General features: G+C 43.7%; 1 protein-coding gene across 1 annotated transcript; it reads right to left on the reverse strand.

Annotated features, from left to right (window-relative positions):
• Positions 1-5,415: 5,415 nt before the first annotated feature.
• On the reverse strand, positions 5,416-12,796 carry LOC103124880 (microtubule-actin cross-linking factor 1-like). Its single transcript, XM_007535639.2, is given in 1 exon segment — positions 5,416-12,796. A coding segment is annotated over 1 exon segment (7,284 nt). The 5' UTR covers positions 12,728-12,796; the 3' UTR covers positions 5,416-5,443.
• Between the last annotated feature and the right edge of the window lie 1,158 nt (positions 12,797-13,954).

Consider the following 13,954-nt stretch of genomic DNA (forward strand, 5'->3'; position numbering starts at 1 on the left):
TGTGACATATGTGCTCAACCTTGTACAACACCATGTGGCCCCAGCACTTTTCCTGATGCAAAGGCATTTTTGGCTTCATTTTAAAGGTAAATAAGAGACTAGATCTTAACATACAAGAAGATTTGATTAAATGGAGAATGGAAGATGGAAATTATACAGGTTCTGGTAGTAGCTTAGAAGTCATGGTAGGGTTGGAATGACGTAATAGCTAGGTAGAATTTACTAGGTGTAAGTTTTAGAAATGATGAGAAGACACATCTCACTTGTGAGCAAGAGTTGGAAGGTGAAAGTAATCTGTATTTCATGAATCAGACACCATGCCAAGTGCTTTACTTAGTGCTCATGTTAGTTCTATTATGTTCTTGACCCTCACTGCCATTTTGTCTATTTTTTAATTTTTTCTTGTCTCAAATATTATTTTATTTAATAATTTTTTGTGGGTTTTGCTATTATTTATTTATTATTATTATTTGTTATTAGCATTTGCTCATCTGATGTCTGATGTGCAAATATCTTCTCCCATTTACTTGTTTGCCTGGTTATCCTTGTGTAGCTTGTTTTTGTTGTGTAGAAGATTTTTAGTCTCATATAATCTCATTTATTTACTCTTGTTTTCATTTCCCATGCCCAGATAGTTGAATCTTCAAATACATCTTTGATGTGAAGGTCCTGCAAAGTTTAACAACATATTTTTTTTCTATAAATTTTAGGGCTTCTGGTCTAATATCTAGATCTTTGATCCATTTTGACTTGACCTGGTGTATGGTGTTAGTTGGTGGTCTAGTTTCACTTTTATACATATGGCTGTCCAATTTTCCTAGCACCACCTACTGAAAAGACTTTCTTAACCCTACTGAGTGGTTTTGGCCCCCTTTTCATATCTTAGGTGGTTGTATTAAGTGTGGATTCACTTTTGGGCTTTTAGTTCTGTCCCACTGATCAAGTGTACATTATTTTTTAATCTCAGTACTACACTGTTTTGACTAGTATTGCTTTATAGTATAAACTGAAGTTGGGGAGCATGATACTCATTTTTCTTTTTTTCTTAGGAGTACTTTGACAATTTGTGGCCTTTTATGGTTCCACATAAATTTTTGGACAAGTTGTTCAATTTGCTTGAAAAATGCCATTGCAATTTTGATAGGGATTGCATTGAAATTGTAGATCGCTTTTCGTAGAATGTTAATTTAATAATGTTTATTTTTCAATCCAGGAACAAGGAATGTTCTCAACTTCTGTGTGTCCTACTCTGTTTCTTTGAGCAATCCCTATAGTTTTTGTTGTAAAGGTCCTTCATTTCCTTCCTGATTTTCATCCCAAGTTATTTTATCTTTTTTTTTTTAGTACAATTGTAAATAGGATTGAGTCTTTTATTTCCCTTTCCTCTCCTTTTCTGTATACAGAAATGGTATAGATTTAAGTATATTGATTTTTTATGCTGCTACTTGACTGAATTTATCAATTATTTCCAATACTTTCTTTTTGGAGTCTTTGGGGTTCTCTAGATATAATATTATGTTATCAGCAAAAAGTGATACTTTGATTTCTTCTTTTCCAATCTGTATTTTTTCGATATTTCTTTCTTGTCTGAATGCAGTGGCAAGGACCTTGAGAACAATATTGAGTAATAGTGTCTGACTTTCTTCCTTTCCCTGGAAGCCTGTAATATTTTTTCATTGTTCCTGGATTTGTATAACTTTATAATGATGTATTTTGGTGTGTGTCATAATGGATTCAAAAATTTAGGTCATTTTCAAATTTGTGTTCACGTTCTTGAATTTCTATATTTTAAATATTGCTCAGGTATGGAAATTTTTCTGCTAAAATTTCTTTGAACTTGTTCTCTACTCTTTTCTGCCTCTCTTCTTCCTCAGGGATATCAATAACTCAAGTATTAGTCTTTCTGATGCAGTCTGTTATTTTAGGGAGAAGTGCTTCATTTTACCTAAACTTTTTTCTTCAACAGTTTTTAAATTCACAGAGTGTGGTGGTTGTGTCTTCTAGTGTTGAAATTCTCTCCTTCACCTGATTGAGTCTACTTCTAAGGGCTCTTGCCTCAACCTGAACTGCATTCAAAGTGTTCTCTAGGCCATGCAGTTCTGTTTGTTTGGAGGTTTTTTTTTTTTTTTTTTTTTTTTTTTTCCTGTATTTTATAATTCTGTTGTAATGATTACTGAGTTCTTGAATGTTAACTAGTTTCTTGATGTGATTTCATAATGAGTTTTCTGAACTCTGGCCATTTGAGGTTACTACCATTATTGTCTGTGTATTTCTCAGTTTCTGCATTTAGTGTGGCTTTCATTGTGCCAGCAGGAGGTGCTGTAGCTAAGGTGTTTGATTTCCTATTTTATATATCTTGGTGGCTGAGGGGAGATTTTTATCTTGAATTAACTGGCCTGTTCAGTGACATTGATGTCAGTATAGGGTGCCCTCCCGCTATTCCAACTTCTATGGCGCAATCACACTGAAAACTCAAGAAGTCATAATTATAAATTGGTGAGTTTTTAGGTCATATCTCTCTCTCTCTCTCTCTCTCTCTCTCTCTTTCTCTCTCTCTCTCTTTTAACAGTTTTTCTTGTGTCTTAAACTTGGACCTGAAAGTGGTGCACCTTAGCCACCAGTCTCCCAGTTTGGTGCCAATTTGGTGTCCCTGAGCACCACTTTTAGTCCTGGGAATTGCTCCCTTACTCTCTTTCTGCCCACAAGCCACATGTGTCTGTACTCATCTATGGCTTCAGTGATTTTCTTCTTACCTTCCTTTCTTCTTTCCTTCGTTACTACTATTATTATTATTAAAAAAACATTTTTATATTTATTTATTTATTCCCTTTTGTTGCCCTTGTTGTTTTATTGTTGTAGTTATTGTTGTTGCTGTTATTGTTGTCTTCATTGTTGGATAGGACAGAGAGACATGGAGAGAGAAGGGGGTGACAGAGAGGGGAAGAGAAAGATAGACACCTGCAGACCTGCTTCACTGCCTGTGAAGCGACTCCCCTACAGATGGGGAGCCAGGGGCTGGAACCAGGGTCCTTACTCTGGTCCTTGTGCTTTGCGCCATGTGTGCTTAACCCACTGCGCTTCTGCCCAACTCCCTCTATTATTATTTTTTAACAGTTGTTTCTTTAACACAGACCCAGAAGTGGTGCTCCTCAGCATCCAAACTCATAGTCTGGCACCAGCTGTCCCTGAGTGCGGCCTTTTAATCCCAGGAATCTCTCCCTCTCTCCTTTTCTGCCCATGAACCACACATTTCTGTACTCACCTGTGGCTTGGTGAGTTTTCCAAGGAACCCTGGTCATGTTTTGTTGAGTCTTCAGGTGATTTTTGTAGTTTTCCCTAGCTGACTAAGGAAAGCAAAGTGACTGTGCTCTTGCTCTATAGCCACACCTCTGGAAGTCCTCCCTCACTGCCATTTTAAAGAGAAGAAAATAGTTTTTAAGTTGACTTGTTATCACTCATGTAGCCAACATGTTTGCTCAGGTATTATTTTGTGAAGACTCACAAAGAGGGTTAATTAAGTGACACCAGGTGGAAAATAAGTTTGAGGGTATTTTGATGTCATGCTAATGAGGATAGCTTTATCTCACAATGAAAGTATATTCTAGGCTTTAAGTTGGGAAGTCAAGAGAATGAGGTTTATTATACAATAAAAGAAATGAGCTAGAAAGCTTCTGTAAACTGTAAATTCTCCAGTTCATCTTTGAAACACAAGCTTTCCATTTCATTTCCTGTCAGCCCTAATTTGTTACTTAGGTTGTTCTCTTTCTGCAAGGGAATGGAGAAAGGTAGAGTGCATAGGTTCTGTGACTCCATCCTTGCATTCGTTAAAGGTATTGTAATGAGCAGGAAGTCTTCTCACTTGCTTCTGGCAAAATCCAGAACAGAAAAGGACAAATTAGTGCTTTCTTAGCAACACTGAACAACTGTGCCCGAGATGACATTATAAGCATTCAGTCTGAGTTTTTCTTATTGTCCCCATTCCAATTTTATCTCTTCAAGTCATGTCCTGACTTAAGGACTGGACATTTTTTAAATACTTTTTTTTATTGTTGTAGTTATTATTGATGTTGTTATTGATGTCATCATTGTTGGATAGGACAGAGAGAAATGGAGAGAGGAAGGGAAGACAGAGAGCGGGAGAGAAAGATAGACACACTACTTGTGAAGCAACTCCCCTGCAGCTGGGGAGCCAGAGTCTTGAACCAGGATCCTTACACCAGTCCTTACGCTTTGCGCCATGTGCGCTTAACCTGCTTGCGCTACCACCCGACTGGGAAAATTTGTAGTTAATTATGTTTCTTGGTTGTTGAGGGCTGGGGGTTAGTCAATGACATCATAACATTATTGCCCATAATCAGTGTACTGTGAACTGAAATTTTGTGTCAGGACTGAATGGCAGTCAATTGCCTTGAAAATTAGCATCTTACCTTCATTCTGGTGTTTATATTTAATAAGTACTTTCCTTCATCATTTGTCTTTCAGCAACTCTGTTATCCATCCCATTGTGCAATTAGAGCAGCTGACTGCCTCATTAGCCATGGCTCTGTCTTGGCATGGCTTCCTTTCCCTTTTTATCTCATGGGCCTGTTGATCTGTTGATTTCCAGATAACTTGGCACTACCTCTCCTCCCCCCCCAGCTGCCAGGGTGACCCTGGAAAATATGTTAAGTGGGTAAAAGCTGTTGACAGTGTGATTTTTCCTTCTAATGCTTTCATGCTGCCCATGAGTTGCTCAGAATTGCCAAACACAAAGCCTCAGAGGCATGGACATATCCCAATTCTCAGGACATTCTTGGCTGCCTCTTTCTCTAGTAAAAACCTACTCTTCTTGTTTTCTTTTCATTGCTCCAGGTGTTATTCTCAGCTAGGTGATCACTAGAGGCAGAATATTACTTTAAAAATTTAGTTTCTGCCAAAGAGTAGGTGAGTTAATGTATTAAACTTCCCTAGTAATATGGCAGGCACCTTCTCCCCATCATCTTCCCCTATTGTTGCTGAGGACTTATTCTGATGCAGTCTCCGCCCCCAGGTTTTTCTATGCCCCGCTAAATCCTAGAGTGCCCCCTTTCAACCAATCCTGGCCCTACACGTCACCCCTGGTTGTCGCCCAATAAAAAGCCCCCTCACCCCTCCCCTCGCTCTCTCTGGGCTCTCGGCTCTCCCTCTCTGAGGTCTCGCTCCCTGCTCTCCCCCCGTGGTCGGCCATTGTTGGCTGGCTCCACGTGGTCTGAACCAAACCTCCCCCCCCATCCTATTATAAAGATTTGTGTACCCCTTTGCTCTGGACGTCCGCTCTCTTCTCCGCGGTGCAGCCCGACACCAGACCGCCGCGACAACATCTGGCGCCCAATGTGGGGCACGAACCCACGACCCTGAGATTAAGAGTCTCATGCTCTACCGACTGAGCTAGCCGGGCCATAGTCACCTCGGTGGCCTTTTCCCATCAGGAATTGAGTTCATCTTGCATTTTCTGCCAGTTTTCTGCTTCTTGTGAATCGGGGTATGTCCTCAGTAATCCAGCCAGGGCTTCCTTTACTTTTTTTATTTTTGGAGAATTCTGCTCCAATTCAGCTAGGAATGCCTTGTTAGACTCAGCTTGGGCTTTCACTGTTTCTGTCTTGGTTGGAGATGAAGTGGTATCCATGGCTTTCAGTACTTCCTCTTTTGATTCCAGCCACTGCAGCACAGAATTTGCCTCCTTCTGAACTTCGCTGAGGATAGCCTGAAGGCTCTCCTGGCGTTCCCAGAGTACTCCCCCTAGTTTCTCATATTTCAGGTTTACATCTGACATGTCACACTGGATCTCCGTCAGATCTTTGCAGGTGTGGTATCCGTTTACACTGCCTACAGAGCTTCCTACAGAGGGCAGTATGGAACCTGGCTTGGCTTGGGAGTCAGGTGCTGTGATGTCCATGATAAGATTTTCCAAAGAAGTGCCTTTGCAATTGATTTCTTCCACAAAAGTTCCCTTACTTGTCCAGTCATCTAGAAGACCCTTCAGCTGTTCAATCTGTTTTTCTAACTCTTTTGTGTTCATGAAAGCCTCTGTGTGAGGAATGTTCCCTTCAGTTTCCTTCAGCCATTTTTGGAAGGTCCTAACCAGCTTCCGGAATTCATCCAATTGCTCCTGGCAAAATGATGCATCTTTCTCTCTTTCTTTAACTGTCTTCTGTAGATCTGTGAATTCCTTTCTGAGGTTCTGGACCCAGACCTGGTGCTGGGACAGGTCTAGTGCAAAGCCACAGGAGCTCAGTTCAGTGACCAGGTGCTCAAGAGTATCAAGGTTCTCCTTTTGATCTTCCATTTCCAAATTGAGCTCCTGGATCTGTTGGAAGAAATGGGCAATATCTTGATCTGGCTGGTTTCCAGAAGCTAGCATTCGACTTCTGTTTTCCACAAACTGCTGCAGCTTATCAGAGAGGTGTTCAAACATCTCTGCCTGGGGCAAAAGTTTCTTCAGGGAGCTCTCCTTTTCTTGCTGCTGTAGACAGATCTGCTCAAAGCGTTGATTCACCTCTGCCAGTTTGCCCTGTAGCACTGCTGCTGTGGAGCTATCTGCGGTCTCCATGAACCGGGTCACCATCTCTCTTGTGGCTTCCAAGCTGCTTTTTTGTCGAGCAATGTCCTGCTTCAATTTCATGTTGGTGGCCAAGGCTTCTTGGATGACTCCTGATGACAGTGATGCCACTTGCTGATCTTGCAGGTTTTTCTCAACTTCCCCGATGGACTGTAATAAGCTCTCCAGGCTTTCCTGGACACTCTGAGATTGAGCGATTGCTTTCTGCAGCACAGCAGAGCGCTCTGCCAGGCTACTGGAGAGGCTCTGAAAATGGCTGAGTATGGAGTCTGCTGTTTCTTGAACATGCTTGCGGTCTGGGGCAGGCTCCCCTTCAATTTCTATGAGGTCACAAGCTACTTTTTGAAGCTTCTCTACAGGTACTTGGTGCTCAGCCAATTCTTCCTGCAACTGCTTTGTTGTTGCAAGTTGCTGTTGCAGGACCACTGGATCAGAGGAAACAGTGTCTGAGAGGAGCTTCTTTATATTGGCCTCACACGCCTGCATCCAGGCCTGCAGGCTATCAGCACTGCTCTGGAACTGTTGCTACTGGCCTAGCAATATGTTCAGGTGAGAGCCCAATCGTGTACACTTTGAATGGAGTGCAGTGTATCTTTCTGTTGCATCCTTCAGTTTTTCTTTCACTAAGGTTCCAGTTACTGACGATTGTCTGCCTTCTTCAAAGCTGTTTACTGAGTCCAAAGCTTTCTGTCCCGAGATAGTCACAAACCTCAAGTCTCCTTTGTGGGAAATCACATCTTCTGAGAAGCTCCCCTGCCGCTTTAGCAGGGAGGGAAGGGCTTCAGGGCTGCTGCTTCCTCTGTGCATGTTCTCCAGCTCTTTCTCAGACCGCTCCAGCCAAGTCTCAAACTCTTTATGATCCTGCAGAAACTTCTGCAGCTCATCCCATAGAGTCTGTACCTGCTTCAGCTCTACCTCTGACTGGGTCAGGGATGATGCATATTGTTCCTTTAGGTTCCCCAGCTTCTCTTGCAGCACCTGTCGTTCCTCAGGTGTGAGATTGTGACCATGCTGGTCCAGGAAGGCCTGAGCTGATTGGGTGGCCAGAATGAAATTTTGCTGCTGAGACAGCAATTCTTGATGACGGGCCTTCATCTTCTCACACTGCTTGTCCAATTCTTCTGGGGCTGGGTCCACCCCCTTATGACCATCAGTCACATCCAAAGTGTCTTTCTGTGAGCTAGCTCCTGACAATGGCTCCATCTGTCCACCAGACGACTCCACTGAAGCTACCCAATCCAAGAGAGCATCAATCTTACTCCTGTTCTCTGCCAGTTCCTTTGCTGCTTTACTCTTTTCAGTCTCCTGCTGCAAGGCTGAGGTCACTACTTCTTCCAGTTCCTTCTGGGTGACCCGGGTCTGTTCCTGGAGAGCCTTATATTGCTCTTTAGCCTGATGAAGTTTTTCCCGTCGAGCTGTCAACTCATGGGGGCTCAGTTTGGTCTGGTTCTCTTCTAAGAACCCTTCAATCTCTTTTACAACACTGGCAAACGAGGTGGCATGGCTCTGAATGTCATCCTGTAAATCCTTTAAGTCGCTTTGGTTCTTCTGCAAAGCAGAGAGACCCTGCTTATTGGCTCTATCTTGGTGGCTCACCAATGCTCTTTCCGCTTGTCCTACCCAGCTGCAAAGATCCTCCAGCTTCTGGTGGCAGATATCTTGTTGTTTCTGCAGGGTCTTTTGCTCTGTCTGCTGGGCCAACTGGCTCTGAAGTTGCTGAATCTGGTTTGCTGAGCCATCACAAAGGTCATGGTAAGTCTTATTCAGGGCATCTAGCTGCTCAGTTATCTGTGCCTTCTCTTTTCCTGAGAGCTTATGACCATGCTTGGCTAAGAAGATCTGTGATGTTTTAATGGCTTCTGAAACTTGTTCTCTCTTGGCTGTCAGCTCCTCTGCCAAAACCTGCTGTTCTAAAATGGCTTTTTCAATATCTGTGGATTCTTTGGGCTGGGATGAGGTAGCTTCACTCTGTGTATTCCTCGCTACAGCAGACGCCCAGCCCAGAAGTTCTTTAACCTTCTCCACATGTTCTTGCTTTTCTTCTACCACTTTCTCTTCCTCCTCTAGCCGCCGGAGTGCATCACTAATATATTTCACATGCTGAGTTGTTAAGGTCACCAGTGCTGTGTAGCGAGTCCTTAGGTCCATGAACTCCTGTGTGATGGCATCAGATGAGGAAAGCATGCGACGACGCTTGCCAGGGGATTTTTGTTGTGATTCTACAAAGGCCTTGTATGTCATCAGTTGTAATTCATAGTCCTTGACAATAGTGGAGTATTGCTGGGAAAACTTTTGACACTGGTCCAGTTTTGTCTGATTTCTCTCAATTTCTGCAAACAGTTCCGTCTGCTGACTGAGCTGCTCTGAAAGCACTTTGCTATCCTCTGCCTGGCCTGGCTTCATCGTTTCCTGCTGGGCAGTAGTCTCCTCAATCCACTTGATGAGATTTCCATGACAGGCTCGGTAATCTCCCAGAACTTCCTGGATACTTTCTAGTTCAGATTGGCGAGTCTCCAGCTGGGCAACAACCCAGTGCCAACGCTCCTGCAGCTGACAGCCTTTCTCCTGACACCGCTCCAAATCCAGGCTCCGCTCTGGGGTCAGACAGCTCAGTTGCTCTGCCACTACCTTCGCTTTGGCAATTTCCTCATCCAGGACTGAAAACACTGAATTTTTGTCCTTCACATCACTAAGCCAGTGCCGTAGTGTAGATCTATGGGACTCCAAAGCTGAGAGATCTGCTGGAACTGCTTCCTCCTGACTCAGCTTGATTTCATAACCTTTGACCAGAAGTTCAGCATCTTGGATGCTACGCACTATGACATCAACTGTTTTTAGCTTATTCAGGTAGACAGTAGAAAGACTGTAAACATGGTCCATTTTCTCCACCAGCAGATTTAGTTCTGAGCGCAGAGTTGAGGCACTTGAACTAGAAGGGGACTGATGGAGAAAGTTGTTGCATTTCATAGAAACAGCATCAAACTCTGACCTCAGCTGTTGCAAATCTTCCTGGGTATGCTCTTGCTCTGCAATTCTTAATGCACTGTCTTGTCGAGCATCTTTGTCAGTTCTAGAACTGGCTGCAGACTGAATCCGTTTGACCAGTCACTGTTCACATTCCTCCAGGCGCAGCCTGATATTCTTCAGCTCTGAAATGTACATTTTGGCCACAGTTTCCTCCTTATCTTCATTCTCCATGGACTTCATCAGATGCTGGAAGTGGGTTTTACACGCCTCCACCTCCTCTTCCAAGCGTAAGCGATCACTCACTGAGAAGAGTACAGAGTCACGGCTATCCTGCAGAAAGTCTTCATAGTGGCCCTGGAGGTTCTGCATAGCCTGGTGACATTCCTCTGGTGCTAAGGATCGAAGCTTCTCCAAATTCCAGGTCTTTATCTGGTCAAGGTCCTTCCTCAGGTAGTTCCAGGAGATAAGGCTTTTGGTGTTAATGTGTAGCTGATGCCAAAGAGCCATCACCTTCTGATAAGACTGCTCCACTCTGTTGGCCATCTCAATGGCATCTTTATTAGGTGAGGGGATGAGGAAGCAGACTGATGGCACCATTGCCTCATTCCCTGTGGGGCTGATCACCTTCCATTTTGTCCTTTGAGAATTATCTTCCAACACACACTCATCATTCTTGCAAATGGTGATCTCAATCTGCCGATAGTCACAGATAGCCTTCACAGAAATGGTGCTCTTTAACACATGGTCAGGACTTCGTGGCTTTAGCTGAACAACAGTTTTTGATCTCCCAACAAGACTGGCCACGGAACTCTTGGACTGTATAAGTTGCTCCTTTTCATCCATGGAGTCCTGCAGCAGGTCCTCAAGGCGGGATAAGCTGGTGTTGTGGTCACAGGAGTATTTTCGTTTGATGGAGTCTTGGAGGCTTCTCAGGAATGACTCCAGGTCTCGTGCATCACTGAAGAACTGAAAATAAGCAGTATTCTCTTTCACATGTTGTTTAACACATAAACATAGCTGCTTCATCCATTGCAGTTGGGACTGGACAGCAGCACTGTAAGCCTCCACAGTCTGCTTGGCTGGATGGTTCTCAAGTGACAGAAGTTCTGCTGTGTCTTGTAGAGACCGAAACACATCCTGTTTTTCCTCCAGTTCCATTGTTAACTCAGAGAAGTAATTTTTCTTGGCTGAGATATTGGGATTGTTGTCACTCCAATCATATGCCAGTTCTTCCTCCTCTTTCTCATTCAACCAAATCAACTCAGTTGTAGCTCTGGAAACAAATTTATGCAGGCTTTGAAGGTGCCTCATCCGAAAGCTAGAAGTTTCCTTCAGTTTACAATACTGGGTCTCCAGCTTCCCGAGAGTTTCAACATAACTGGTATGAAAATTCTGGGACATTTTCCCCTCATACAGCCTGGCCTCCTTGATGCTGGAGCCCAGTTCTTCCACGCTGCTGTGGATATGTTGCTGTGTTTCTAGCTGCAACTCCACACTAGGCAGGTCATTGCCCCACTCTGCCCGCTCTAGCTTCATTTGCATTTCTTCTACCCAAGATAGCAGTTCATATACAAATCGTAGATTGCCTTCATCTTCAGAGGAGGAGATGGACACAAGTTCAGCCTGAGTCATGGGCTTTCGAAACCAGGAGGTAGAGGAAGAGTGGGTTCCCTTGGTCAAAGGCTCTGCCTTCACTTGAGTAGTGGTCAAAGTAGAGGGTGGAACCAAGTCAAGTGAAGTAAAATGGCCTTTCCGGTACAAATTTGTGCATTCTAGGCGCAAGGTCACTAGCTCATCCTGCAGGCGCATAACCCTAAAAGCCAGCTCTTCTAGTTGGTAATAATTCTCATCCCATAGGATCTGGAGATCCACCTGCAGCTGTCGGATAAGACCTTCACATTCCTGAATGTACATGATGACATCTGACTCGCACTGCACCGGCTGTCCTGATTCCAGGTGAGCAGCATCAGCCTGCAGAGTATTCTTAGCTAGTGTCAGTTTTTCTTCACAGTTCAAAGCACCATTCTGGATTTTGTTTGCAATTTGTAGCAGCAATTCCAGCCTTTCTACAGCTGGTTGAAGTGATTTTTCTCGCTCTAGCATCTCAATGATGTGCTTTCCCCATTCTTCTTCCACATCATTAAGGTGATAACCTTGAGGCAGTTTAATCCGGCCAAATTCAATCCACACCTCTAATAATTTATATAATTCTTCAATTCTTCCTTTTTCTCTCTCCTTGGCCAGGATTTCAGTTTCCTTGAAGTGTATATACTGGTTATAAAGTGCCTTTAGTTCAACAGGGTTCTGGGGGAAAGATATATCTGACATCAGTATTGTATGCTGTTTGATCCAGGGAATGAGGGAGTCCACTCGGCTTTGGTATTCTTGCCACCTGGAGTCTACTTCCGTAGCACTGATTCCTTCTCTACCCTCAGGGACTTTAGGGAAGGCATCATAAATAGAAGACACGTAAGTGATTACAGACTTTTCGTCTGGAGATGGCACATCCACATCTTCTGCATCAAGTAATCGGGTGACTCCTAATCTTTCTGCCACTTCAAAAGCTTGTTCCAGATTTTCTCGGTTACTCTGAATCAGTACCCTCTCCATATCTACCAGATCAGGTCTGTATCGGTGAATAAGTGCATTGAACATCTTCCCATCGCTCCAGCAAGAGGAGAAGTTGGTGCATTTGATTCCTGTGTAACCAGCTGTCACCTTCTGGGTCCACAGCAGCAGCTTCTCCTTAGCTGACATGTCCCCTGACTCTCCACTAATGTAGATGTCAGAGATCTGGAAGTGCAAAATAATGGTCCGGATCAGACCCAGCGTCAGCTTGGGGTTGCCATCTGTGATGTCATCATTGCGAATATTCACTAGCTTCACCTGTCTCTGCTTTAGGAAGTCCAGAGCAATCTGCACATTCTGTAGCCTATGGAAACACATCCTGCCCTTCTCCCGAGGCAGTTTGATGCCTGAGAGGACCTCCAGCAGCGAGATCAAGTTATGCCCATCCCAAAGATCTTCATAAAGATCATTGATGTGCTTGCGGACCTTCATCAAGTGCTTATTGACCCACTTGGTGAACGTCTTCTTCTGAACACGGTCCCGTTCATCCATACAGCACATGCGGCAAACCAGGTGGGCGTTGAACTCCTGCTCATCTTGGTAACTGGGCCACATGGCACCCCTTGTGTCTGTTGGCCCTGCTCAAAGGGAAGGTGCCCCAAAGAACCTCCACCAGAGGTCTGAGCAACCCTCCGTAGCTCCTTAAAAAAGGCTTGGAGGTGAACAGAGACAATCAGAGAGAGCGACAGCATTTTAACAACACCCTATAGAGAACTTAGAGCTGCGAGGACCAGCATTTGTGATTTATCACATCTGTATTAGGCTTAAATAAATGTTTATTTGTTTATATTTTTGAAGGTGTCAATAGTTTACAATATAGTCTTTACTGTAACCTCTTATTTCCCCTTGATAGGAGATACACCAGGACCCCAATATTCCTTCATCCTATCCATTTCCCTCCTTCTCCAGATTTCTTTGTTTTGGTGCAAAGCACCACATTTAATCCAATTTCACCTTATGATTTCTTTTTTTAAATTGTTGTTGTAGTTATTATTGTTGTTGTTATTGATGTTATCGTTGATAGGTCAGACAGAGAGAAATGGAGAGAGGAGGGGAAGACAGAAAAGGTGAGAGAAAGACACCTGCAGACCTGCTTCACTGCTTGTGAAGCAACTCCCCTCCAGGTGGGGAGCTGGAGGTTCGAACTGGGATCCTCATGCCAGTCCTTGCACTTTGTGCCATGTGCGCTTAACCTGCTGCACTACTGCCTGACACTCTATTTTCTTTTATTGTCCTGTATTCTTAAGTTCCACATATAAGTGAGATCATTTGGTACTTTTATCTTTCAGGCTTGTCCCACTCATAATACCTTCAAGTTGACTAAAATATTCCACTGTGTATATGTACCAGAACTTTCTCAGCCTTTCATCTGGGTTTTGTTTCCAAGTTTCGGCTTATACAAACTGTGTTGCTATGAACCTATATGCGTAGGCCTTCTTGGATAGGTTCCTCCCAACCCCAGGGCATATCCCCAGCAGCTTTTATTTTTTAATTAATTAATTAATTAAAAAAAAGACATTAACAAAACCGTAGGATAGGAAGAGTACTACTCCACACAATTCCCACCACCAGATCTCTATATCCCCTCCTCTCACCTGATAGCTTTCCCATTCTTTACCCTCTGGGAGTATGGACCCAAGATCATTATGGGTTGCAGAAGGTGGAAGGTCTGGCTTCTGTAACTGCTTCTGTGCTGAACATGGATGTTGACTGGTCGGTCCATACTCCCAGTCTGCCTCTCTCTTTCCCTATTAGAGTGGGTCTTTGGAGAAGCAGAGCTCC

This window comes from Erinaceus europaeus, chromosome 15, assembly GCF_950295315.1.
Source record: "Erinaceus europaeus chromosome 15, mEriEur2.1, whole genome shotgun sequence".
Taxonomy (NCBI): domain Eukaryota; kingdom Metazoa; phylum Chordata; class Mammalia; order Eulipotyphla; family Erinaceidae; genus Erinaceus; species Erinaceus europaeus.